At 38.9% G+C, this 25,339-nt stretch overlaps 1 protein-coding gene across 2 annotated transcripts in view; it reads right to left on the bottom strand.

Moving 5' to 3' along the window:
* ADCY2 (adenylate cyclase 2) overlaps window positions 1-25,339 on the bottom strand; it is a 441,039-nt gene that overhangs the window by 123,035 nt on the left and 292,665 nt on the right. For both annotated transcript variants that reach the window (XM_081233724.1, XM_081233725.1), the window contains exons 5-11: window positions 24,383-24,531; window positions 16,632-16,743; window positions 12,055-12,182; window positions 6,606-6,764; window positions 5,670-5,802; window positions 3,951-4,127; window positions 462-505 (exon numbers count right to left, since the gene is read on the bottom strand). In XM_081233724.1, the coding sequence (XP_081089850.1) occupies window positions 462-505; window positions 3,951-4,127; window positions 5,670-5,802; window positions 6,606-6,764; window positions 12,055-12,182; window positions 16,632-16,743; window positions 24,383-24,531 (902 nt within the window). The remainder of the gene's footprint in view (window positions 1-461; window positions 506-3,950; window positions 4,128-5,669; window positions 5,803-6,605; window positions 6,765-12,054; window positions 12,183-16,631; window positions 16,744-24,382; window positions 24,532-25,339) is intronic.

Here is a 25,339-nt window from a genome sequence, read left to right as displayed (position 1 = left end):
CTCAACCACTGTGCCACCAGGGAAGCCCCGATTTTTCTTTTTTTGAGCAGTGTGGGCTGCATTTCTTTTCACTATAGAAAGGCTGGACCTACCTTGCTTTTCTTTCTGGGATTCAACCCCACAAACATCATTTTAAGTAAGTTACTCATTTTAAGAAAGTTCAATTTTTTACTACAGATTAATATGAAGAAGAATCATTTTAAGAAAACAATTTAAAGTTCTAAAGTGTTTACTAGGCAGTGTTTACCTTTTCCCTCTTTTAACTCTAATAAAATGACACCAATAATCCTAGTTTTAGAAGCTGAAAGCAATTTAGTAGGGGTTTTCACAAGTAGCTGCTCTTTTTTCGGAAGAAGTAGACTTCAAAATACTATAATTGATGATAATTACTTTTAGGAATAAATAAAAAGCAATTAAGCCTTTAAAAATTAGAAAGCAGAATGTATACACATATACTATACCTTAAGGTGCGACTTTGAAAATTATGCTGACCCATTGGTACATCCTATTAAAAAAAAGAGTATTAGTTGCCAAAAACATACTTTAAGAATCTTTCAGTGATAACGATGTATATTTCTTCTTCCATCATGGAAAATATCATTTAGGTAAAAATAACTACCCATGAGGAGAAAAAGAGCTTAATTATAAATGTGAAACATGATTAAAAATTCAGTTTATATTTAGAATGTTTTTGTAATCTATAAACTCTGGTGTCAGGATTGTGGTCTGAATTTTTAAAATTTCCATCCTGATATTTGCAGATATGATTTCAAACAATGCCTGCAGAGGACTGTTATTAAAGTTACTGTGGACAAATGATGTGAAAATGTAGTTTGGCATCAGACTGAAATTTATAAAATGCTTTAAAACTCAAACATGATCATAAAATCTATAGTCAATCCTTATCACTGACTGGGCTGTTAAGAAATGGGACTATTGGTTAAGTGTGTGAAAGTGAGAATCATTGATCAAAAAGAAGAAATGTACATATGAGTGCTGGTAGTTCCTGAAAAAGGTCAATGACAGAGAGAGACATTGGTCAGATTTAATCAGTGGGGGTCTCCACTGCCAAATGTTCAATAATAGACTTAAAAAACCACAAGATTCACTTTCATACATTTAAATAAAATAAAATAATTAAAATAAAACTTGTAACAAAGTGGCTCCAAATAAACTGTTCTTTGTTGCTTTGATCTCCAAGGTTAGATCAGGAAATGTATTTAGCGTAGGGAAAGGTGAGCCTTAAAAAAATAACTGAACTCCAAGTTTTATTATATAAACTAAAATAATGCATTATTTACCAGCTCTATCAATGTTAAATCAAGAGTCAATGAAGTTCTGCATAGGGGATTAGATAAAAGAAATAACTTTTGGCAATGACAATTTTTCAAACCCGGGATGTATTAATAAGAATGGCAATGGGATCTTTCTGGAACTGAGTAAGGGACACAGTCCTATGGGTTTCATGTGCTAATAACCAAAGCCTCAGATGTCCTCTGTCTCTACTCAGGCAGTCCCTAGGCTCCATGTCTGTGACTGGAGGCCAGCTGGTCAAGAAAACTGAGTTTGTTCCACAGGCCCTCTGATTTTTATACACAATTTCCTGAAGTTCAATCTCTAGCCAGTTACAACTCTCTTGAAAGAGGCATCTTCACTAACACATAATAGCAGATTAAAGTCAGCCTGAAATCTCTCCTTCAGTGTTTTGCTGAGATAGTAAGGCAGACAGTTGCTCTTAAGTCCTGAGACAATAAAGACTGATAAGAAATTAGCAACCACAACAACATCAATCACACACCCAGAAAAGCAAGGCCTTATTTTCACAGGTACACATATGAAACAGCACAGAAAATCATGTTTTAATATTTAGATCTGATTCTTATTTCTTGAAAACCAACCAACCAACTGACCGACCGACCGATCAACTCTTGGTTTATAACAAATGTTGATGAGAGATATTAGCCATTAGTACTAATAATAAATGCAGTGTTGAGATGAAATTATCCAACTTTTTTCATAAGAGTGATAGAAGCATCGACTTTCCCTGACTACTAGAGCCTAGGGTCTTAGGATACCTTTCCTCTAACAGGGTCTAGTTGCTGGAAGGTTCCAGTTGCCCCAGTCCTGCCTCCTTGGATCTTTTCTCTTCTTATGATCTCATCCAGCTCCATGGCTTCAAATATCATCTAAATCCTGATGCTTCTCACATCCACATCTCCATCTGGGGCCTCTTCCCTGAGTTCCAGACTCACACACCCAACTGCCAACTTCCTAGCTGCACTTCGGTGTCTAAAAGGCATACTGATTTGAAGATGTCCATTAGCAAAACCTGGATGTTTCCATCTGAAATCCCCTGACTTTCCCCGAGTATTTGTCATCTCAGTTCATAGCATCATCATTCTTCTAGGGGTGCAGCCAAAAAAGTGTGGATTCATCCTTGATCCTCCTTTTCACACATATCCACTCCATCACCAAGTCTTATACGTTCCACTTTCAAATTATAACCTGAGTTTGCTTCTCACTGTTTCCCCTACTAAAATCTTAGCATAAGAGGGCACCATCCCCCTCCCTTGGGACACTGCATTCTTGCTCCATTACCCAGAGCATTAATTATACTATGTCCTCCCCTTGCATAAAACCCTCTAACGACTTCCCATCACAATCAGAATAAATTATACATGATTACTTAGAGCCTCTCACCCTGATGACCTCCCTTTGCTTTACTGCTGATGATGCTACAGCCACACCAGTCTCCTCTCTGCCCTCAAAGATGCCAATTCATTTCCATCTCAGGGCCACAAAATTTGATTTGCCACTGACTTCTCCCCTTCTCCGAGATGTCCCCAGCCGCCCCATCCAGAGTGGCCACACCATTCACTCCCAAAGACGATACTCCATTTTCTCTTCATCACGACCCTGAGCAGGCACATGGAGTGATCTTTTTTGTTCATTTGAGGCCGACTTAGGGTCTCTCTCTTTCCAATAGAATGCAAACTCCTCTAGGACTTGCCTTGGTGGTCTCCCTTGTTGACTGCCTGATGGATCATGACCTTCTGTCAGATCATTTATTTTTCAGTTGAAAGAGAACAAAGGAAGTTGAGAGGAGATATAACTGAGACAACACAGGAATGCTGAGCCCCTGCCTTTTGGGCTTGGGTGTGTGATTGTGAAATGTCCACTTTCACCTGACAGCCTGGTGTGTTTCTTTTTCTCATCAGCTAATAAGAATTATGTAACATCCCATTTTCTTTCTTTACCTCAAATGCATCCCTAATACAATTAGTGCTATTCTGCATGATATTTTACTCAGAGACTCTTAAAATCTAACTATACCATTGGGATTATTCTAAGTGCTCAACTTGGTTTACTTTTCTCTCCTCTCATGAGTTTTTCTATTGTCTATCTGCACTTCAGCTATCTTATTGAGAATGTCCCTGCTGCAAGGAGCACTGGGACTTTATTCTCTGTTGGAAGTAAAGATGATGTAAATAAGGATATCCAACAATAGAGTGTACATTGTTTCTGACACAGCCTGAACCTCTGGGTGATGAAGAGACAGTTTTATTGATGCCACTCAAATTCCAAGGACATCATGCCTTCATTTGTTCTCTTATTAAGATGCTCGGGCTTTCTATTGTACTTCATGATAGCAGAAGCAAAACACAAACCTGGATTTAAAAAGAGTTCCGCTGTATTCAGTTGCTACTGTCAGTTGTAAATTACAGTCTTGGGTAATAAAGTTATAATGCAAAATCACTCTAGGTTAAAACCCTTAGCAATGCGGGGTTGGTGCTCACGATAACCTGATATCTGTAAGGAATATCTGAGAATGCCAATCTGAGAAGTCGGAGATGGTAAGCTTGCCTCATTACAGACAAAAGTTACTTTGGCAGGAGATGCCTTTGGGGGAACTAGCTTTTGCCCAGCGCTAGGGCACGGGGAGGGCATACCGTGGTGCTGATCTTGCCGTTCTCCGTGGTCATGCTGTCTCTGTGATGCAGGTGTGCAAAGGGCTTGGCCGCCCCCCAGGACTCCAGGTACCGGGTCATGCGGACGGAAGCCCTCATCTTGGCTCCATCGAGGGTGGATCGAGGTCTGAAGAGGTGCTGGGGACTCCGTCGTTCTCCCTTGGGGTGAGAAATAAAGCATGACGCCTGGCGGGGCACAGGTGCACAGCCTCCCGCCTTCCTGCTCTGCCCACCAAGAAGCTTCCCTTGAGTAAGCAGATTCCTCTAACATCATGCCCTTCACTTTCCTGGTTCCTGCTCTCATTCATCTTCAGTGACTGGTATTCAGTGCCATGAGCTGTTGGAGCCAAATGACTTTTTTTTCAGACAACAAAACTTACTGTAATTGAAACTTAGGGAAAAATAATAGCTATTTTAAGGGATGTTTTTATAAAGCTGATTCTTAGACAGAATATGCTGATCTGTTTCAATGTGTTCTTGATGGTTGTGTTTATTTCCTAAAGCGATTGGGGGTTTTCTGATGCTAAATGGCCCCTAATATTGGTGTTTTGGTGTTCTTTGCCTGAACACGATGTTCTTTCTTTTCTTTTTTTTTTTCTTTTTTAATTGGGGGTATAGTTGCTTTACAGTGTGGTGTTAGTTTCTGCTGTACAACGAAATGAAACATCTATAAGTATACATCTATCCCCTCCCTCTCGGGGCTCCCTCCCACCCCACTCCCCATCCTGCCCATCTAGGTCACCACAGAGCACAGAGCTGACCTCAGTGTTCTTTTTACACATTTTTTTAACCTCTTCCCTGTGCCGTCCTTGTCCCATCACTGCACAGTTTGTCCCGCTTATCATACATCTGTCTCCAGATCAACCCTCTAGTCAGATGGAAGTTTGTCTCTGAAGGTGAAACTGGGGTTTTAGGGTTATTGTAAGTAAACGTTAATAAACTTGATCCCCTTGATTTTATGATATTGGTTATGACAATTCAGAGGTGTGTCTTGCTGCTCTCTGTGCTATTTACCAGCCTGCAATTTGGAGGGAGTTTACAGAAACCCTCAGAGCTTCAGTTTCTTAATCTGTAAATAGCAGTAGTACCCATTTGGCAGGAACTTGGGAATGGTTAAAAGAGATGAGAACTCTAAGCCCCTGCTCTGGCCTGACACGTGGTGTGAAGAGAGTTAGAGCCAGCAGCTGTCTGCATGCGATGAATGGTGTTTACTACTGTATCAAAGTTACTATGTCTGCACATAATGTACTCACACAAGTGTATACATGACATTTACTTGCCAATCTTCCAGAAGCTTCTTCTTTCCCTTTTTCTTATATCTTCATCCTACTTTCTCTCATTAGATTTTTATCATCCAAAGCCCTGAGCAAAATCCTTATCTTTATTTAATTTTCTAACTGCCAGGCGGGGTCCATCATGGACTAACACACACATTGATCAACATTGACTAACCTATACAACCTTGTGATGCAGACAATACCCTTGTCATATAAACAAGCGATTCATTTCAACTGTTTCTTTAATAAATATTTGAATCCATTGTTACAAAACACATACGCATTTAAAGTAGTTTTAGAGTCAAAGACTAGCGAAGAATTACACTAGTTCTTGACTAAAAACACTTTCCATATCAGTACTTTGCCCTTTACACTTTTAATCATAGAAGTCATAGGCTAATTATAGACTCTTTACAATACTGACCTTGGGGTTGATTACAAAGTAGGTCTTCACCAAGTGCTGCTTTAAATATGGGTCTCTGATGTCACCATCTCCTTCCTCCACTTTATAAGCCCCATTCAAGTGTTCCAGTGTGACGGAAGAAATGTGAACACGTCTGAAATTCCATTTTAAAACCACAATCAGGATATATAAGGAGGAACGTGCAAGAAGACTTTCTATTTATTTGGGATTTCAGAGAGAATCTCTTCTGCCCCAAGTGAAGGAAAGGCTATATGTTCTTAGTAAAATTGACTGTAATTAAGGTTCGTAGTCTGTTAACCACTGCTTTGGAAAGATGCTCCCAGATGTCATGAGCTACTAATATTTGGAGCTTCTCTGCACTCACAGAAACCTGCATGGTGAATTACAGCAATTAAAACTCAATCATATCGAATTTGGGGGTATGAAGTTTATTTTTTTGAAATGCATGCCAAAGTCATTTTAGGAAGTGTGCTTATCTGTATAAAAGTATGGGCTTTCTTTCTCAATGCTTGTTCTCATGCTTCTCCAAATTACAGCACTTGCATTGAGATTCTCATGTCATCTATCCAGATGGTACCGTTTGCTTATTTCAAAAGTACTAATTTCAGAAGTTACCAATAATAGAGAAACGTCATATATCTCCACTGACTTATAAACCATCTTTAACTTAGGTCTCTATTCATAAATATGCAAATAAGTAGAAGTCTGTAATTTAGGATCTGACATCCACAGTCTTTGTCCACGGGTCCCAGGGGTGGTTGAATTGGGGCTTGAGAGTTCATGTCCATCTGGTTAATGGAAAAGGCCACTGGGCGTGAGTAACGTGATACTAACCAAGGCAACAGAAATCACTGAGCAGTCAGTTATTAGCCTGTCGACCTATTATTCCTAGCCCTATAACCTGCTGGACGAGAGAAAGCCAATGTGCCGCCTTACCCGGGGACCCCTCCAGCTTCCATGTGGTTGGCCAGGGTAACGTCATGGGACCATACGTCATACTGCCACTTCTGCAGCCCGATCACGCCACAGAGGACGTTCCCAGAATGCACTCCCACGCGCATGTTGATGTCCACTCCAGTGGCGTCCCTCACTTTCCTAAAGGGAAGGAAAGTCACATCACCTTCCAGGACCAGCCTGTTCTTCCTTTAATTCCTGGCCAATTTTCTGGACATTTTATCATTCAGAATGTCTCAGATCGTTGGAAATACTGTCATGAATTCTTCCTGTGGCAGAAGATTGCTGCTCCGAGGCAAGAGAAAGGGATTTTTCTTCGGTTACTACCAGACTAAACCACCAGTGCCAAGCCAATGCTCTGGCCGGTAAAGCATCAGGATGGCAGGGGTTGTGATGCAGCATTTTGGTTGTAGTTTCTACTTTTTCAACCAATATGTATCAAGCACATAACATGTGCTGACACCTCCTCAGAATTTTCCTACTAGACTCGTGTGACATTGCCTTGTACCATCAGAAACAATCTTAGATGTCATTTGCAATTCTAGTGCTTAGCATAATGTATGTCCCCAAGGAATATTTTCTGCTGATGAGACAATACGGCTTATTTGTGAGCTTAATAATGACTTTAGCCTGAATAGGAATTTTAAAAAAATTAACCATGAGATGAAAGCTTTTCAATTGTGCACATTCTTTAACAGAAGAGAGAAAAGAATACTCTTTAAGAAGCTTTAATAATGCATAAGGTATCATTAAAAAGAAACTCATTTAAAAAATCATTTAAAAAATACTTTAGGACTCTGTTGCCAACTCACTGAAAGAGACAAATGAAGAACTTCCTTTAAGGGAAAATAGCAATGCTTGGCGATGCTTATTTGTTTCTGCCAGTTAGACACATTTATCAATTAAAATTTTATTGTAAAAGAAGAATGCAGGAAGATATCCCTAGTTAATGGAAAGAATCACCCCAAGAGGAAACGTGGAGGGAAGCAATGACACTGATTTCAACACAGCAAGTCGGAAGGGTTACCAGGTGTGGGATGCAGTAAAATAAACCTGAACCATCTCAAAATGACACAAGCATGCTTAAATGATGGAGTGACATCATCTGAGCATACTATTGATAAAAAGAAATGGGTCCATGATGTAAAAATAAATGACGTCCTGAAAAAAGGATATAGAAGCCTGTCTCTTTCCCCTCCCTTCCTCTCTACCTTCCTTACCTGCTCTCATTTTTTTTTTTTTTAATAAAAAAGACAATCTATTTGGGGTACTCTGCAAGTCACCCAAACCCTTCATTCCTGCTCCCACGAGGAGCATCTACATGACTTGGGAGGCTTGTCCTACCACTCTGTCCCTATCAGCACTGAGTGTGGACAGCTGCCCGGGCCCTGCCTTGTCCTCGTCTCCGGGCCTTTGCTCACTATGGTTCCTCTCTGCTTCCCACTCCCCTGAGTGTCCCCTTCCTGACAGGGCCCGGGGGTCACAAGGCCAGTCCGTGATAGAAGTGACTGGTTAATGATTCGACTCTTTAACAATCTCCACATGCTTCATGTCTTTTTTAGAGAAATGAGTTGTTCAAGGGTTCAGATGGCCTGACTGACCAAATGTTTTAATACATGTAGATGAAATCTGTGTGATCTATAGAAAAGTGTTGAAATAATCCCTTAGAGCTTGCAATAATAATAGACAATCTTTCTAATTTAAGAGGAGCCTTAATCACTTACACAACCAGGGTCTTGAATATCACTGCCTTGATTAAGAACAGGTTACATTTTCATGACAGGGAAAAAAAAAGTCTCTTTAAGTGTTGGGAATATTCCAAAACTTCAGCTGAAGTGCTTCTGCAGTGGTGACTTAGCTAATGGGGAACAAGGCTTGGGATAAATGTGGAGGTCCAAACTTGGAAGGAAAAACACAGGCAAACGTTCCTGGACCCATGTTACTGGTTCCCACCAAAACTGGAGGTAATCTGGCAAAATTCCAAGTGCCAAGTGTGTGCTTTCTCCTCAGCACCTTAAAAAACTAAAATTCCTTCTCATCTTTTGGCTTAAGAAATGGGAATGGAAATGCTTGTCTTTGTATGTTAGAGAGAACAAAGAATTTCGGAAATGTGCTGAGGTGTTCGCTCTTTTCCTGGCTTATATTGGGGGTGTAGAAAGACAACCTATTATTAATTTTTTATTGAAGTATGGTTGATTTACAATGTTGTGTTAATTTCTGCTGTACAGCAAAATGATTCATATATATATATTCATTTTTATATTCTTTTCTTTATGGTTTATCACAGGATATTGAATGTAGTTCCCTGTGCTATACAGTAGAACCTTGTTTATCAATCCTGTATATAATGGTTTGCATCTGCTAATCCCAAACTCCCAATACATCCCTCCCCCACTCTCCCTCCCCCTTGGCAACCACAAATCTGTTCTCTATGTCTGTGAGTCTGTTTCTGTTTCATAGATAGGTTCATTTGTGCCACATTTTAGATTCCACATGTAAGTGATATCATGTGATATTTGTATTTCTCTTTCTGGCTTATTTCACTTTGTATGGTAATCTCTTAAGTCCATCTATGTTGTTGCAAATGGCATTATTTCATTCATTTTTACTGCTAATATTCCATTGTATGTATGTACCATATCTTCTTTATCCATTCATCTGTCAATGAACATTTAGGTTGTTTCCATGTCTTGGCTATTGTGAATAGTGCTGCTACGAACACACGGGTGTATGTATCTTTTTGAATTGTAGCTTTGTCTGGATATATGCCCAGGAGTGGGATTGCTGTATCTTCTGGCAATTCTATTTTTAGTTTTTTGAAGAACTTCCATACTGTTTCACACAGTGGTTGCACCAATTTACATTCCCACCAACAATGTAGGAGGGTTCCCTTTTCTCCACACCCTCTCCATCCAGCATTTGTTATTTGTAGACTTTTTAATGATGGCCATTCTGACCGGTGTGAGGTGATACATCATGTTAGTTTTGATTTGCATTTCTCTAATAATTAGCGATGTTGAGCATCTTTTCATGTGCCTGTTGGCCATCTGTATGTCTTCTTTGGAGAAATGTCTGTTTAGGTCTTCTGCCCATTTTTCGATTGGGCTAAAACAACCTATAACTGATCACTTTGTCAACTGTACATGAGCCGAACTGTTGATACATAGCAGGGGAAGAATTCAGAAGCCCTTGGTCAAGGAGTAGCAGATCATGGGGACACATGGCCATTAGGATATGAAACTTAAGTTTAAGTATAAGGAAGTGCTCTGGAAGTTCACTCAAATCTGTTGACATTACTGAAATGCTGGACGCATAAGATATCACTGAGGCATCTATGATGAATGGATAAAATGCAATACATACATACAATGGAATGTTATTCCATCATTAAAAGGAATGAAGTACTGATACATACCACAATATGAATAAACCTTGAAAACATTATATAAAGTGAAATAAGTCACATGCAAAAGAACAAGTATTGTACAATTCCAGTTGCATGAAATATCTAGAACAGGCAAATTTATAGAGACAGAAAGTAGAACAGAGGTTACCAGGGGCTGGGAGGAAGGGAATGGGGAGTTATTGCTTAGTGGGTACAGACTTTCTGTTTGGGACAATGAAAAGGTTCTGGAAGTAGATAGTGGTGATGGTTGTATGACATTTTGAATGTATTTAATGCCGCTGAATTGTACACGTAAAAATGGTTCAAAGGGCAAGATTTATGTATGTATATTTAACCCCAATAAATAAATGTAACAACAAAAGAAGGTATTGCTGATGACCTGACGACATGCCAGTGGACAGAATGTAGGGAATCTTTTTTCTTTTCTTTTTTGTAAATTTTTTTTGGGGGGGAATCTTTTTTCTAAAGGCTCTTCAAAATACTGGAATTACATAAACTTAACAGAACTGGAAAACAGTTGATTCCAAAGCAGAAAGTAAGCTTTAGTAAAAGGGTGGATTGTTGAATCCAATGTGCTATTGATTCACATAATATCATCCTTCACAAATCCCGTTTATAGAATCCATTTCCCCTCATGTTTGAAACCAACATTGAGGTGACCTCCAGGGGTGGGTTATACATTTGAGAAAATCTGTTAGGTCTACATTGATTAAATTTACTTCCCTCTAGACCCACAGTGGCGTGAATAGTTAATGACTCTTGAAATAAAGCTGAAAAACTTTTTTTTCTTCTATGTCTCCAAGAAGACAAATGATTTACTTATGGGGAGAAGAAGAGGGACAGTTTTTTCCCACACAATGTATTTCAGGTGGGAAGCTGAGGTGACACTGCCCACCCCTCCCATCTTGAATCTTCCTTCAATTCCTCTCGATTCCTTTGTCTCTCAATCCCTGACTGTCCCACAGTGACCCCTGATGAAGGCTGAACTAGTGGATCTGGACACTTAGGTCTGCGGACTCTGCTGCGGCTAGGGCTTCACTATTCTTCCCTGGCCAGCACTGGAAACCCACCGACGAACCTCTCAGTCCACTTTGGCGCACAACTAACACCACGGTGGGCTAAACACAGTGATAACTTGACTTGCTGCTTTCTCACTTAAGGTCCTATTTACTCTGACCCCGAGGCAAGGAATTGGACCATCAAGCACATGGTTCCCATCCTGTTTAGACGAAAAATATGTGGAGGATAGGGGAAAATCACGTGACCAAAACTAGGCAATTCCTCCCCCCCCCAAAAAAAAAAAACCCAAACCGAAATCCTTCAATCACACAATCAGAAAACAAGAGCTTTTATCATTTATAAGAATACCCTGGCTTCTATGAAGGTACTTATAAAGAAGTATGCATTATGGTACGGGCAGTGAAAATTCACTTTTTAACCTCACATTTTTACCCTGTACTTGTCAACTGTAATGATAACATTATTCCATGTAAGCAAATCTTCTCTAGAATTACCATGAAAGAACCTATAGATACAAGGCAGAAAACTATTATGGATATAAACTGAAACTACATTCACAGAGCTGAGCGTGACTTAGATGGAGTAATTCTGGGCTGGAGTTTTATATTCATGTCAGTCTGGTGGTAAAAACTACTTTCTCTCTTACAATTTACATGTACGTGTCAGAAATCAAGAGATGCTAAGAGTACAGACTTTTTCCTGAAGATTGGAGGAGAACTTTACATTTTTTTAAGAAAAGCACTTTTGAAACAAACACAAAGGTCCCTTCTCATAGATTCTAACTCAGTGTTGCTGTAATCTAAGACTAATAATAGCAATACAAAACACAGAAGGCTTACTTTGGACTTAGTTCTCACACGCCAATAAATGAGCCTCTGCCCATTTATATTTAAATGTACAATCATGTATTTAGTTTCAGTAGACAGAAAAATAGGAATAGTTGTAAGAACTACAACTAAAACTTATCAAACAGTTAAGAAAGCTCTTACTAAGCATTACACTTACTTTATGGCTTCACACATATCCAGTCCCATTTTCACACAATTCTTGGCATGGTTAGGGAGAGAGATAGGGAGTCCGGAAACACAGTAGTAGCAGTCTCCTAGAATTTTTATTCTCATGCATTCATTCTCCTGAAAGAAGAAATCACAGAAGTTCAGCTGCATTAAGCACATATATAATGATTTTGATTTACCAAATATCACCAAGTGCTAGTTCTACTGGCATTTTCACAGTGAATAGGTTTTGTGGGGAGAAAGAAATGAGAACTTCTTGAGTTTGAGTTTCCCTTAATTACCTATCAAGATTGAGCCACCCTCACCTGCGTGTCCCTTTACCAAAGCAGGAAGAATCAGGGTAAGGGGTAGAAGGGAAAGCTGAGAGAAAGTTCTGGAATGATTTACACTTAACACAGCAGAGGAGGGTAAAGATAGGACCATTCTCTTTAGTCTGAACAAATCCAAACATTGACAGTGAAATGAAACATTCTATGCAAAACAGAATCTTTCAGGATAGAAAATGGTAAGCAGAACTCAACTGGAATCAGAATTTTTGTCATTTCCTACTGTGCTCATGATTTTCCTCATTTCTTTTAAAGCTGAAGCAGATTCTTACCTGCAGACATGTAGCTTCCGATAAACATCTCTACAACATAATAAGCCACCATTCAACATTGCCAAGTAATTTAAAACTTAATTCTGATCTGAGGTTAAACCGTTTTAATATAAAGTTAGACAAACTCATTATTTTTCTTGGCTGGGTTGTATTTATATCATAATATTGAGATTAACTTCATTCATATGCATTAATCCTACATCCATTTCTAACCTTTTCAACTAGTTTATAGACTCTTCACTCAAATTTATAATAAATACATAAATAAACAAAGATGTACCAAACACAGATTTTTATTTTTTTGGCCACGCTGCATGGCATGTGGGATCCTAGCTCCCCAATCAGGGATCAAACCTGTGCATTGGGAGCCTGGAGTCTTAACCACTGGACCACCAGGGGAATCCCAGATTTTTTTTTCTTCTTAACACTCGCACAGGTTTATGTATAAAATGAACAAATTTGAAATAATAAAATGAACATAAGATCTTTTTGTTCTTAAGTATGTGTTAAGTTTACTGAAGATTTTGCAGATTTCTTTCCCTGTCTCATAGAGAGCTGTGTACTTTCATGCTTATCTATAACATTATAGATGATGTGTTAGTAATTCCTAATAACAATATTTTAAATACTAAAAAGGCAAAACATTGCTTATTAATAAGGTTTCTCTTCTATACTTCCTAAATATGTATCCTGAGTCTAGAAAACAGTAAGATTAAGAATAGTGAATTCTTGGCACTCTTATCAATGATCAGCTGACTGTATATGCATGGGTTTATTTCTAGTCTCTCTATTCTGCTCCATTGGTCTGTATGTCTATCTTTAATACCAGTATCAGACTGTTTTGATTGCTGTAGTTTTGCAATATATTTTGAAATCAGGAAGCACGATGCCTCCAGCTTTGTTTTTCTTGCTCAAAATTGCTTTGGATATTTGGTGTCTCTTGTGGTTCTATATGAATTTTAGGATTTTTTTTCTATTTCTGTAAAAACTACCATTGGGATTTTGATAGAGATTGCATTGAATCTGTAGATGGTTTTGGGTACTATTTTAACAATATTAATTCTTTCAACCCATGAACATGGAATGTCTTTCTACTTATTTGTTTCCCTTTATATTTCTTTTATCAGTATTTTATAGTTTTTGGTGTATAAGTCATTCACTTAGTTAAGTCTATTTCCTAAGTATTTTATTATTTTTAATGATAATGTAAATGTGTTTTCTTGATATCCTTTTGAGATACTTCATTGTATAGAAATACAGCTGATTACTGTACACTGACTTTTTATCCTGCAACTTTACTGAGTTTATTTATTAGTTCTAACAGATTTTTGTGGACTCTTTAGGGTTTTCTACATATAAGGTCATATCGTCTGCAAACAGAGATAATTTTACTTCTCTTTTGAGTTGGATGTCTTTTATTTCTTTTTCTTGCCTAACTGCTGCGTCAGGAACTTCCAGCACTATGTTGAACAGAACTGGTGAGAGTAGGTATCCTTGTCTTATGCCCAATCTTAGAAGAAAAGCTTTCAGTTTGTCACTGTTGAGTATGATATTCACTGTGGGTTTTTCATATACGGCTTTATTGTGTTGAGTAAGTTCCTTCTTATTAGTTGAGAGTTTTTAATCATAAAAGCGTGTTGAATTTTGTCCAATGCTTTTTTCTGCAACAATTGATTGAGATGATCATATGATTTTTACCCTTCATTCTGTTAATGTGGTATATCCCATCAATTGATCTATGATGCTATCCAACTTGCATCCCGAGGATAACTCCCAGTTGGTCATGGTATATGATCTTTTTAAAGTGCTGTTGAATTTGACTTGTTAATGAAATAAACCGGATACAGAATGACAAATACTACATGATACCACTTATATGAGGAATCTAAATTGGTCAAACACAGAAGCAGAGTATAGAATGGTGGTTTCCAGGCCTGGAAGAGGGGAAAATGGGGAGGTGTTGGTCAAAGAGCACAAAATTTCAGTTGTGCATGATGAATAAGTCCTAGAGACCTACTGTACAGCATAGTGTCTATAGTTAATAATATTATATTGTATACCTAAACATTGGCTAAGAAGGTAGATCTTATGTTAAGTGTTTTAATCACAAAATAATAATGATGATGATAATGATAAATTAAAAGGGTGAGAGGAAACTTTTGTAGGTGATAGATGTTTATGGCATAGATTGTAGTGATGGTTTCAAGGGTGTACCCCTAAGCTCAGTAAGTTGTATGCATGTGAAATATGTATAGCTTTCTGTATGCCAATTATACCTCATTAAAGTGGATAAAAACTAAGAGTGAATGAGCAGTGACATTGAGTTCCTTAACTTAATGTGCTTTATGTAGTATTCCCTCAATGGGCTGAACTATCTATTTGCTTATAATGCTCACCAACTCCATGTTTTGAACTATGAGCCATGAACTGATATCCAAAGCATGCTGCCCTTGTGACCAGCAATGGATGGACCAAGCTATCCTAGGCCAGTCTCTGATATTATCTGGACATTCCTTTGTTACAGTGATCGGAGAGGAGCAGGAAGTCACACCAAGTACCTCCCTTATGAGTTATAAATTGTGTCCTCCTCAGATTCACATGTTGAAATCCTAATCCCTGGTACCTGTGAACGTGACATTATTTGGCCATAGGGTCATTGTAGATGTAATTAGTTAAGATGAGGCCATACAGGAGTAGGGTGGGCCCCTAATCAGTTTGACTGGTGTCCATATAGAGAGAAGTAAGTTGGACACAGAGCCTTGCGTGCGGGGAAAATGCCATGTAAACACTGGAGCTTTGTTTTTATCAGCCAAGATTAGGATATTTCTTCCTACTGTGACCAGGTAGTGCAACAAAAATGACCTTTTACTGACTCAAACTTTCAAGACGTTTTCTAAAGATGAGGCCCCCTCTACCCCAAACTCAACCTCTTCCTTTGGTTTGGTAAAGGAAGGAAACAGAGCTATAATCTTAGTGATTTTTTAGAATTCCCAATGAGATCTGTCATGGTCAGTTGGGCAACATAAGACACCTCATGGAAAGCTTGACCCAAGAGTGACCCTGTGAACATCTGCAAGCCAGATTTATGCCTAGGAGGCCTGGCTGGAATTTTCTTTATTGTTTAAAAGTGAGCAAAATCTCACCTATTGTTTTCAAAATCTCACCATGAACTAAACTTCCTTATGTAAATAATGCCTTTTAATAAGCATAATAATGTAGTTTTTTGGGGGAACAATTCAGAGACAAAATTAAGCTGACCAGAAACATTTTATGAGACAGAAGTAGAGGGCTAGCAGGAAAGAAAAAAAAATATCAATATTCCTACCAGAAACCTTAATAGTTCCAATAAATAAGTCTAGAATAAAGTCTAGTATGGTTTTAGATCAGTTGTCATCATTTCTTCTCTGTGAAACTTCCCACAAATGAGCATATGAATGACAAATACTGAACTTACATCTCTGCAAGTGGCAAAAGGGTCAGTAGATAAAAAGGGGACAACAGTCAATAAAGGGCTTAGGAAGAAGGGATGCATCCTATTTTAGGGATTTTCCCAGGATGCCACTTAACACTGTGAATATGTAATAGTTACAACGGGAGAGGAAATCATGTTTCCAACTCCTTGACATCGAAATGCCTAAAAAGAGAATCTTAGAGCAGCACAGTAGAGAGAGATGTGCAAATCAAATCTCATCATCTTGAATGTATTCACTGTATGTGTGCTGAGCTATATTTAAGCAGAAGTTTTAAAATTAGATGAAAACATATGCTAATTATATGCTATGACATCTCTCATTCCCAGTGTAGCTTTGAGATTTATCAGGGCTTGATGACAAATAAATCCAACAAATCTACAAACAACATTCCTAAAGGATGCTTTTATGAAGAGGTAAAAAATTGATAAGGACCAGAGAAAAAGTAAGCCCAAATTTTATATATCCTCAAAATAGAAGGCAATCACTAATACTCACCTTTGCAATTTGATCAAATTTTCCAAAGAGTTCATTCAGCATGTGGACCAGTTCTCCTGGGGAGCAGTCACTGGCCAGACGGGTGAACCCAACAATGTCCGCATAGAGGATACTGTGGGAACAAACCAGTGGGTGCCATATTTGCAAGTTGATATTCGTTAAGAAAGTAATGGTAGTTTTTCCCATTAAAAGAGTATAAGTTTTTACATTTTGTATTTTTACAAAATGTCATTTCCCTGGGTATGGAATATGTAAACATTTTGCTAAACTTTCCCATTAAATTTTTTTTTGATGTTAATTTTTTATAATTAAATCGTTGAAGAAAAATTCATGTGATGCACTTTCTCTATTCTAGTCTGTTTTTACTGTTCACCTTTCTTCTCTCAGGGCCAGCCCCTCCCCGCCTCTCTCATTTATGTGGTCTTCAACCTGACAATACATTACAGTGTCATAATTCTGATATCAAAGGAGTGTGCTTCTATTTGAATCATTACATGATTTTATAGTGTAAGGATTCCTATGTAGAAGAAGCAAAATAATAAAAGTCAAATCCTGTTTTTATTGATTCAAAGAAAAAATTCTGGCTTCCTTACTACCTGCCAGGGGAGCAGATACAGAGCATCTTTCTAAAGCTCAGAGTTTGGTTTGGAGGATGCATGAAACAAATAAGGACACCAACCAACGTCCAATTACAGTGATAATAAGTGCTATAAAAGAAAACAGAAGAGTGCTGTAAGACAGAACAGTGGAGGTAGCGAAGAGTCAGGGAAAGTCACTTAGGAAATGACAGTACAGCTTCCCTTTATGGGATGTACAGGCTGGGAGGGCAAATGTGAGATTCCTTAGAGTAGTGTACCTGTTTAACTAACCTTGATGGGTCAGGATAGAGAAACTACAGTACCACTGTGTACATTACAACTTAACCTACACAATAACGTGTTTATGTTTTGTGTAAAGGACTAATAATTAAGCCTAAAATTCTGGGTTCTGGTAGTGAATACGGTATGGTTTAAGATGGGCCATGAAACAAAAATAACTGCCAATTCACAAAATTTTATGAAACATAAAATTACCATATATAGGATCCAGCAATTCCACTCTTAGGTATATGCCCAAAAGAGCTGAAAGCAGGAACTCAAACAGATAATCGTATACCCATGTTCACAGCAGTATTATTCATAAAATGAAGCAAATGTTTATTGACATTTAAAGAAATGGATGGATGAAACTGTGGTGTATAATACAGTGGAATATTATTCAGTCTTTAAAAGAAATGAAATTCTGACACGTACCACAACTTGGATGAACCTTGAAGACATTAAATTGAGTGAAATAAGCCAGACTCAAAAGGACAAATATTATATGATTTCACTTATATGAAGTACTTAGACTAGCCCAACCATAGAGACAGAGAGTAGCATGGTGGCTGCCAGAGTCTGGGGATGGGGCATTGTTGTTCAGTGGGTATGGAGCTTCAGCTTGGGATGAAAAAATGTTCTGGACATGGATGTTGGTGATGGTTGCAGAACAACATGGATGTATTTAATGACACTGCACTGTACAATTTAAAATAGATAAAATTGTAAATGCTATGTATATTTTTCCTCAATTAAAAAAAAAAAGTGTGGCAGCCGTCAGCCTGGTCCCAGGCAGAACATGGCTTGACCTCTGCTGCTGGCAACACTCTGCTCCTCAGGCAAAGTACAAGGCTTGTGGCTTCACCTTGGAGGAAAGACTTGCTCCTCTGATGATGGACAGAAGCAGGGGGAGACCTCTGGTCCAGGGAAATCAGGACTGTTGGGGCTTTTGTGCTCTCCATTCAGATGGTGCCATAAAATCATCCCTACTTCTCCTGTGCTCTCCTGCAGAGGCAGGGACCCACAGATGCTGAGCCATGGTCCAACAGGAGGCATTACTGTCACTCAGAGGAAGATGCCCAATCCAGGCAGCATGGGAGGGAGAACGTGAGAATGAGTAGTTGACTCTACTTCTTCTTGACAACCTCCACAGTGTTTCCTGTGTCAAGACATGTAGTGGGTGAAGGAGCCCAAGATGGGCTGAATGTACAGGTCTGAAGCTGGCCCTGTGGTTACTGGGCAGGAAGATGCAGACTGTATATGAGTAACTGGGACACAATGTACAAAGAGTTATGGAAGAAGAGACGCAGAGCACTGCGGGGGTCCTACAGGAAGGAAACCCGACCTAGACTCCGATCACATCACCACTTGAGAAAGACCACTATGGCGGCAGCAACCTGGAGCAGGGCAGATCAGTTAGAATCATTTCTGGTACATCCTGGGGAGCCCTGTGGAAGGTCTATAAGTGGGGGAAATGGGGAGAACTGGACAGAGAGGGGAGATTTGTAGGAAGAAGAATGAATCAGGTTTTGTTAGGGATTAGATGTTGTGGGAAGTGTCTAGGAAAAGGAAGTGCTGAGATAAAGACTGGTTTATGGCTGAGTACTGGGGCTGTACCTAGTGTACAAATCAAATCAAGCTTGCAGGAGAAGTTGACTAGCTCCACTTTGGTTGGGTTGAGTCTGAGGGTGGTGTCAGTGGGAGACCCAAGAAGAAAACCATTAGGTAGATGCTTATGGAAAACTATGGTTGAGTTCTGTGTCTTAGCATCATATACATGGTCATTAAGTCCTGGGCGTGAGCTGGAGAGAACAGAGGAGTCAGGAGAGCCCTGGAAATGCTTTCATTTAAAGAACAGCCTAGATTTAGGGATGAGAAAACAATAAAGAAGACTGCAGGGAGAAAACAAAGGAGAAACAATGGCATGGAAACCCAAGGATGTAGAATTACTTAAGTGCAAAGACAAGGTGAATGGGATCAAGCATAACCATGTGGTCAATGAGATAGGATGCAGAGGAAGTCATATTCAGATTTGGGAACAAGACATCTGGTGGTGAATGTAGGAAGAATGAATTCTGTGACATTGGGGAGGTTAAAGCCAGAGGGTGGTGATTTGAGGAGGGAGAGAAAATAAGGAAGTCTAGTTAGAGAGTGAAAATTGTTCTGGAATATGGGCTATGAAATTCATGGAGGTAATTTCAGAGTTGGAGGGTGGCACTCGATTCAGGGATTTATGTTTGTTTTCAAAGACATGATGGGTTTGTGAATGTTTCAGCGCTAGAGGGAGGGATTCAGAGGAAGACAATGATTCAGATGGCAACTGGTAGTTGCTACCTTCAAATCTATAAATTCTTTTTCTTCTCCACTTCCTCCTCATTCTACTTATTCCTATTATTATTATTGTTATTATATCAGTTAGTAAAGAGCTAATCAATGTTATTAATGGAGAATAAATATTTCATTGACTGAATCATCAAAGCAAAACTAAAAGTTACCCACAGATCTTTTTGGTCTATAAACCTAATAATTCTCATTAAAAAGCACCCTCAGGTGTTGACTGAACTACCTGCATTAACCAGGTATTTTATCTGCTTGTTTGTTTATTATACCTGTCCTGTTTCAGGAGGAAAAGGCCATATGTTTTCATATTTCCTTTAAAATTAATTGGTACTCCATGCCATTGAAGCTTTTGCATTTTTAAGTTTTAAGAATTTAAGTTACTTTAGGATCCCAAATATGTTTTATGAATTTAAATTTAATTTAACGCTGCAAACATATTCTACACAATCTCTGAAGACAGTTGAAGCTGCTTCACCAATCCTTTGCCTTAGATAAGTGTGTTAATCAGCTTCCAAGATGACCCCAGTGATCCTCACCTCCCAGTACTCACACTCTTGTATTGTCTCTTCCCATAATGGGTAGGGCTGAATTGTGTAACCAATAGGATACTGCAGAAATGACCAGAAGTGACCTTCCAAGGTTAGATCATAAAAGCTATTGCAGCTTCCACCTGGAACCCTCCCTCTGGGGAAGCAAGCAGCCATGTTGTGATGATACTCAAGCAACCTGTGAAGAGGCCCAATGATGAGGAACTGAGGCCTCCAGCCAACAGGAAGTTAACCTGTCCACCAGGTGGGAAGTCACATTGGGAACAGATTGCCCAGCAGCCTGAAGCCTCATGGGAAAGTCTATGCCAAAACCACCTGGGTAAGCTGCTCCCAAACTCAAACCCACAAATGTTGTGAGATGTTTATTGTTCTTTTTTTTAATTAGGTTATTTGTATTTTTATTGTTGAGCTGTAAAAGTTCTTTATATATTCTGGATTCAAGTCCCTTATCAGATATATTATTGCAAATATTTTCTCCCATTCTATGTTTTTTTTATCATTCTTTTTTTTTTGAAGTATAGCTGATTTACAATGTTGTGTTAGTTTCTTCTATACAGCAAAATGATTCAGTTATACATATATATATATATATATATATATATATATATATATTTCATATTTCTTTCCATATGGTTTGTCATAGGATATTGAATATAGTTCCCTGTGCTATACAGTAGGACCTTGTTGTTTATCCATTCTATGTATAATAGCTTGCCTCTACTAATCCCAAACTCTCAGTCCTTCCCTCTGCCAAGCCCCTTCCCCTTAGCAATCACAAGTCTGTTTTCTATGTCTGTGAGTCTGTTTTTGTTTCATAGATAAGTTGATTTGTATTGTATTTTAGATTCTACATGGAAGTGACATTATATGACAGTTGTCTTTCTCTGACTTACTTCACTTAATGATAATCTCTAGGTCCATCCATGTTGCTGCAAATGGCATTATTACATTTTTTATGGCTAAGTAATATTCCATTGTATATATGTACCACATCTTCTTTATCCATTCATCTGTCAATGGACATTTAGATTGCTTCCATGCCTTGGCTGTTGTAAATGGTGCTGCAGTGAACATTGGGGTGCATGTATCTTTTTTTTTTTTTTTTTAAAGAGAGTGTTTATTTATTTATTTTTATTTTTTATTTTTTGCAGTACGTGGGCCTCTCACTCTCTCACTGTTGTGTCCTCTCTCTTTGCAGAGCACAGGCTCCAGACGCACAGGCTCAGTGACCATGGCTCATGGGCCCAGCCACTCTGCAGCATGTGGGATCTTCCCAGACTGGGGCACAAACCTGTGTCCCCTGCATCAGCAGGCGGACTCTCAACCACTACGCCACCAGGGAAGCCCTGCATGTATCTTTTTGAATTGTGTTTTTTTCCAGATATATGCCCAGGAGTTGGATTGCTGGATTATATGGTAGCTTTATTTTTAGTTTTTTGAGGAACGTCCATACTGTTTTCCATAGTGGCTGCAACAATTTACATTCCTACCAACAATGTAAGAGGGCTCCCTTTTCTCCACATCCTCTCCAGCATTTGTTATTTATAGACTTTTTGATGATGACCATTCTGATTGGTGTGTTTATTGTTCTTTAAAGCCACTAAGTTTTGGGGTAATTTGTTACACAGAAACTGATAACTAATACAGATATTATGCAGACCATTATCAACTGCTTGAGATTGGTTGTGTCTTCAGTCATTTTTACAGGTCTATTGTTCCTGGATTATATCACAGCTACTTAAATATAGTCTGTGATCCTATTTAGATACAGACACATTTATCCTTACACATTTTGAATACCATTAAGTGACATAAAAATATTTCTGGAGATGGAAGGGGCATTGCTGATTTTCATATAGTTAAGGCTGGAAAGAGCAATTTCTACTATAGTATATCTTGTCAGACACCAAAAATGTTTTTTCTTTAATTATGTAGGTAAAATGCTTAAAAACCTAAATGCAGTCTAGTGTTTTAAATAATTTTATTCCTTTTTTTTTGGCTGCACTGGGTCTTTGTTGCTGTGTGAAGGCTTTCTCTAGTTGCAGTGAGTGGGGGCTACTCTTTGCTGTGATGTGCAGGCTTCTCATTGTGATGGCTTCTCTTGTTGCAAAGCATGGGCTCTAGGCACGCGGGCTTTGGTAATTGCAGCACGTGGGCTCAGTAGTTGCCGCATGGGGGCCCTAGAGTGCATGGGCTTCAGTAGTTGTGGCACGTGGGCTCAGTAATTGTGGCATGCGGGCTCTAGGATGCATGGGCTTCAGTAGTTGTGCATGGGCTCAGTAGTTGTGGCTCACGTGCTCTAGAGCACAGGCTCAGTAGTTGTGGTGCATGGGCTTAGTTGCTCCCCAGCAAGTGGGATCTTCCCGGACTTGGACTCGAACTTGTGTCCCTGCATTGGCAGGAGGATTCTTAACCACTGTGCCACCAAGGAAGTCCAGTTTTACTCCTTAACATGTATGAATGTTCTCTGTCTCTGTGTATGTATATATATACATATACATATATATATGTATATGTATATATATATATATATATATATATACATATATATATACACACACACAAACACATAAATATATGCACATATACATACATACGTATATATATGTATCTATACACACATAGTTCTTTCCTATTATTCCAAGAAAAAAAAAGGTGAGGACTATAAAAAAATTTACTCCTGATTCCTCATTTATTCAATGTTTTTTTCCTTAGTTCCTACTTGATATGCAACTTTTTTTCTCTGTTGTCTCCTTTTCAATGTGCATTTCTCATTGTATATTAGCTTTTTGTGTGCTTGGGCCATACCTTTTTCTAAAATCATGTGTTAAAATGTGATTTGTCTTAGCAATGCACAAATTAAGCTACAGTTAATATTGTTTCTTAATAAATTTCAAAAATCCTTGACCTGAAGTAACCAGAGAGAAGGCTGCATCATGCAATGGAAAAGGTCTGGACTTGAAGGCAAACAGCCTTATTACAATTCTAGACGATTCTAAACACACTTTAGTTTGTGTTTGTGGTTGTTGTTATTAAATTTTGAATGAGATGGGGGAGGGTGAGTAACCCTGACAACTAAAGGAGTAACATAATGAGTGAGGCATGCACAGGTTACTGATTGAGATAAGCCAGCCAGAATAGCAAGCACCACTGCAATGTAATCGAATGGATGAAAGGACAATCCCCAGAGAAGTGGTATCAGGAATGGGTGGGCATGGACAACAGTGAGGACCAGGGCACCCGTATGTGGAGAGGTCCCACACCACTGTAGCCAGAGATGGAGGGGAGCACAGGAGGGAGCACCCTCTCCAGACTGAAGTGAGGACATGCACAGCTCCTCTCTAGAGCTCAGGGGAGAAGAGGTCCTATACCATCCTCCTTCCTGACCACAATCCCATGTTAGTTTTCCAGTTACTGGGAATCCAGGAATGGCTCCCTGGGAAGCATGCATGGCCGTACCACTCTTGGAGAAGCAGTACCTTTCATTATAACTTAATTAAGGTGCATGTTGGTCCCCTATGATGCTGGGTACCAGCCATAACCCAGAAACCCATCATTCCTGATTGACAGCAGAACATCCAGCTTCCCTGGAAAGTGCTGGCTTCCCAAGGCCCTGCCCTTGCCAAGTCCACCTTGAGGGACCAGTCCTTGTGCCTAGAGCCCATGACTCTTTAATCTTACTGATACTGAGTCCTGGGTTTCAGGGGCAAAGTGAGATCTGACCAAGGAGTTCCCAGAATAAGGGCCCCATTGTCCACTTCTCTCCCCTTTGTAATTGATGGTCACAAAATGCTGTAAGTAGAGGAACCCATTTTCTTATCTTAATGTGAAGGCCTGAGAGGCAGCACATGGGTAGGTGGAGTGATAATTACTCTACACTCACAGATAAACAGTTCCAAGGGACACATGAAACTGTCAGATTATGGGCTCCCCGTTCAATAGGTCCCCCACCTGGCAGACAGGCTCCCCAGACTTGCTGCGGAAGGGGAACAGAGCAGCAGCGTACCTGACGTTAGTGTGCCGCTTGACGTACAGGTTGTGAAAGTTGTTGGTGTTTTCCATTTGGCCGGCTTTGGGGCCTTGCAGCCTCTGGATGATCTCAGCTTTCATCTCCATGGCTATGTGTGCTGGCAGCAGGGACAGCAGAAGCCGCTCCTGAAACCAGGTGTGGAAGGAAGACCAAGAGATGTCACACAACCAAGGTCACAGCCAAGTATCATCTGAAATCAATACTGATTTGTAGTGGGGCTAATTTGAGAACTCTTTTCAAGTTAAAATACAGATTCTATAAATACATATTGAAAAAATATAAAATTTTCTAAGGTCAGAGTGTGTTGTTATATTATTTATTATTTATTGACTTCTAAGCATGTCTTTTTCAGTATGGAGAATAAACGAAGGCATAGTTATTTCCCTGAGGATATTATTTATCTATTTTGATCTTAGAGTAGTGAAGCAGAAATAATATTAAAATGCCAGAAACCAGTGGTCAGTCTAAGATAGAAAACACTCATTTTCACCTGCTTGTTCATTTGAGAGATAAAGTACAAGCTTTATCGCACTTTTGAAAGTCAGCCAATATTCCACATTTCCTAAGTAAGAGTCACATATTTTCAAATATTTCATTTCCTCTGTGGTGACCATCCAATCTTCTTTAATGCTTCTAAACTATTATAAAGACAGAGTCAGAAATATTAGTTTCTGAAAAAGACATCACCTATGAGAAACTATAGGTGGGACACAAATAAATGATAACATATGAGGTTTTCTTGTATTTTTAGTCTTTAAATTCAGTATAACTGGTACACAATAGCATGCAATATTACACATACTTTAATCTGTATTTATTAGAGTGGCAACTTTTCCATTCTCTTCAAGAAAACTATGTAATTTTTTTGAGAAAAAGTATCATAGATGGCAATCTTTGCAAGTTGATATTCATCCTTGAGTGTTTTAAACATTA

This window comes from Mesoplodon bidens, assembly GCF_964165515.1.
Source record: "Mesoplodon bidens genome assembly, chromosome: 4".
In the NCBI taxonomy this organism is placed as follows: Eukaryota; Metazoa; Chordata; class Mammalia; order Artiodactyla; family Ziphiidae; genus Mesoplodon; species Mesoplodon bidens.
Note: the sequence above shows the minus strand (reverse complement) of the source record. Positions and strands in the feature narration are given on the sequence as shown.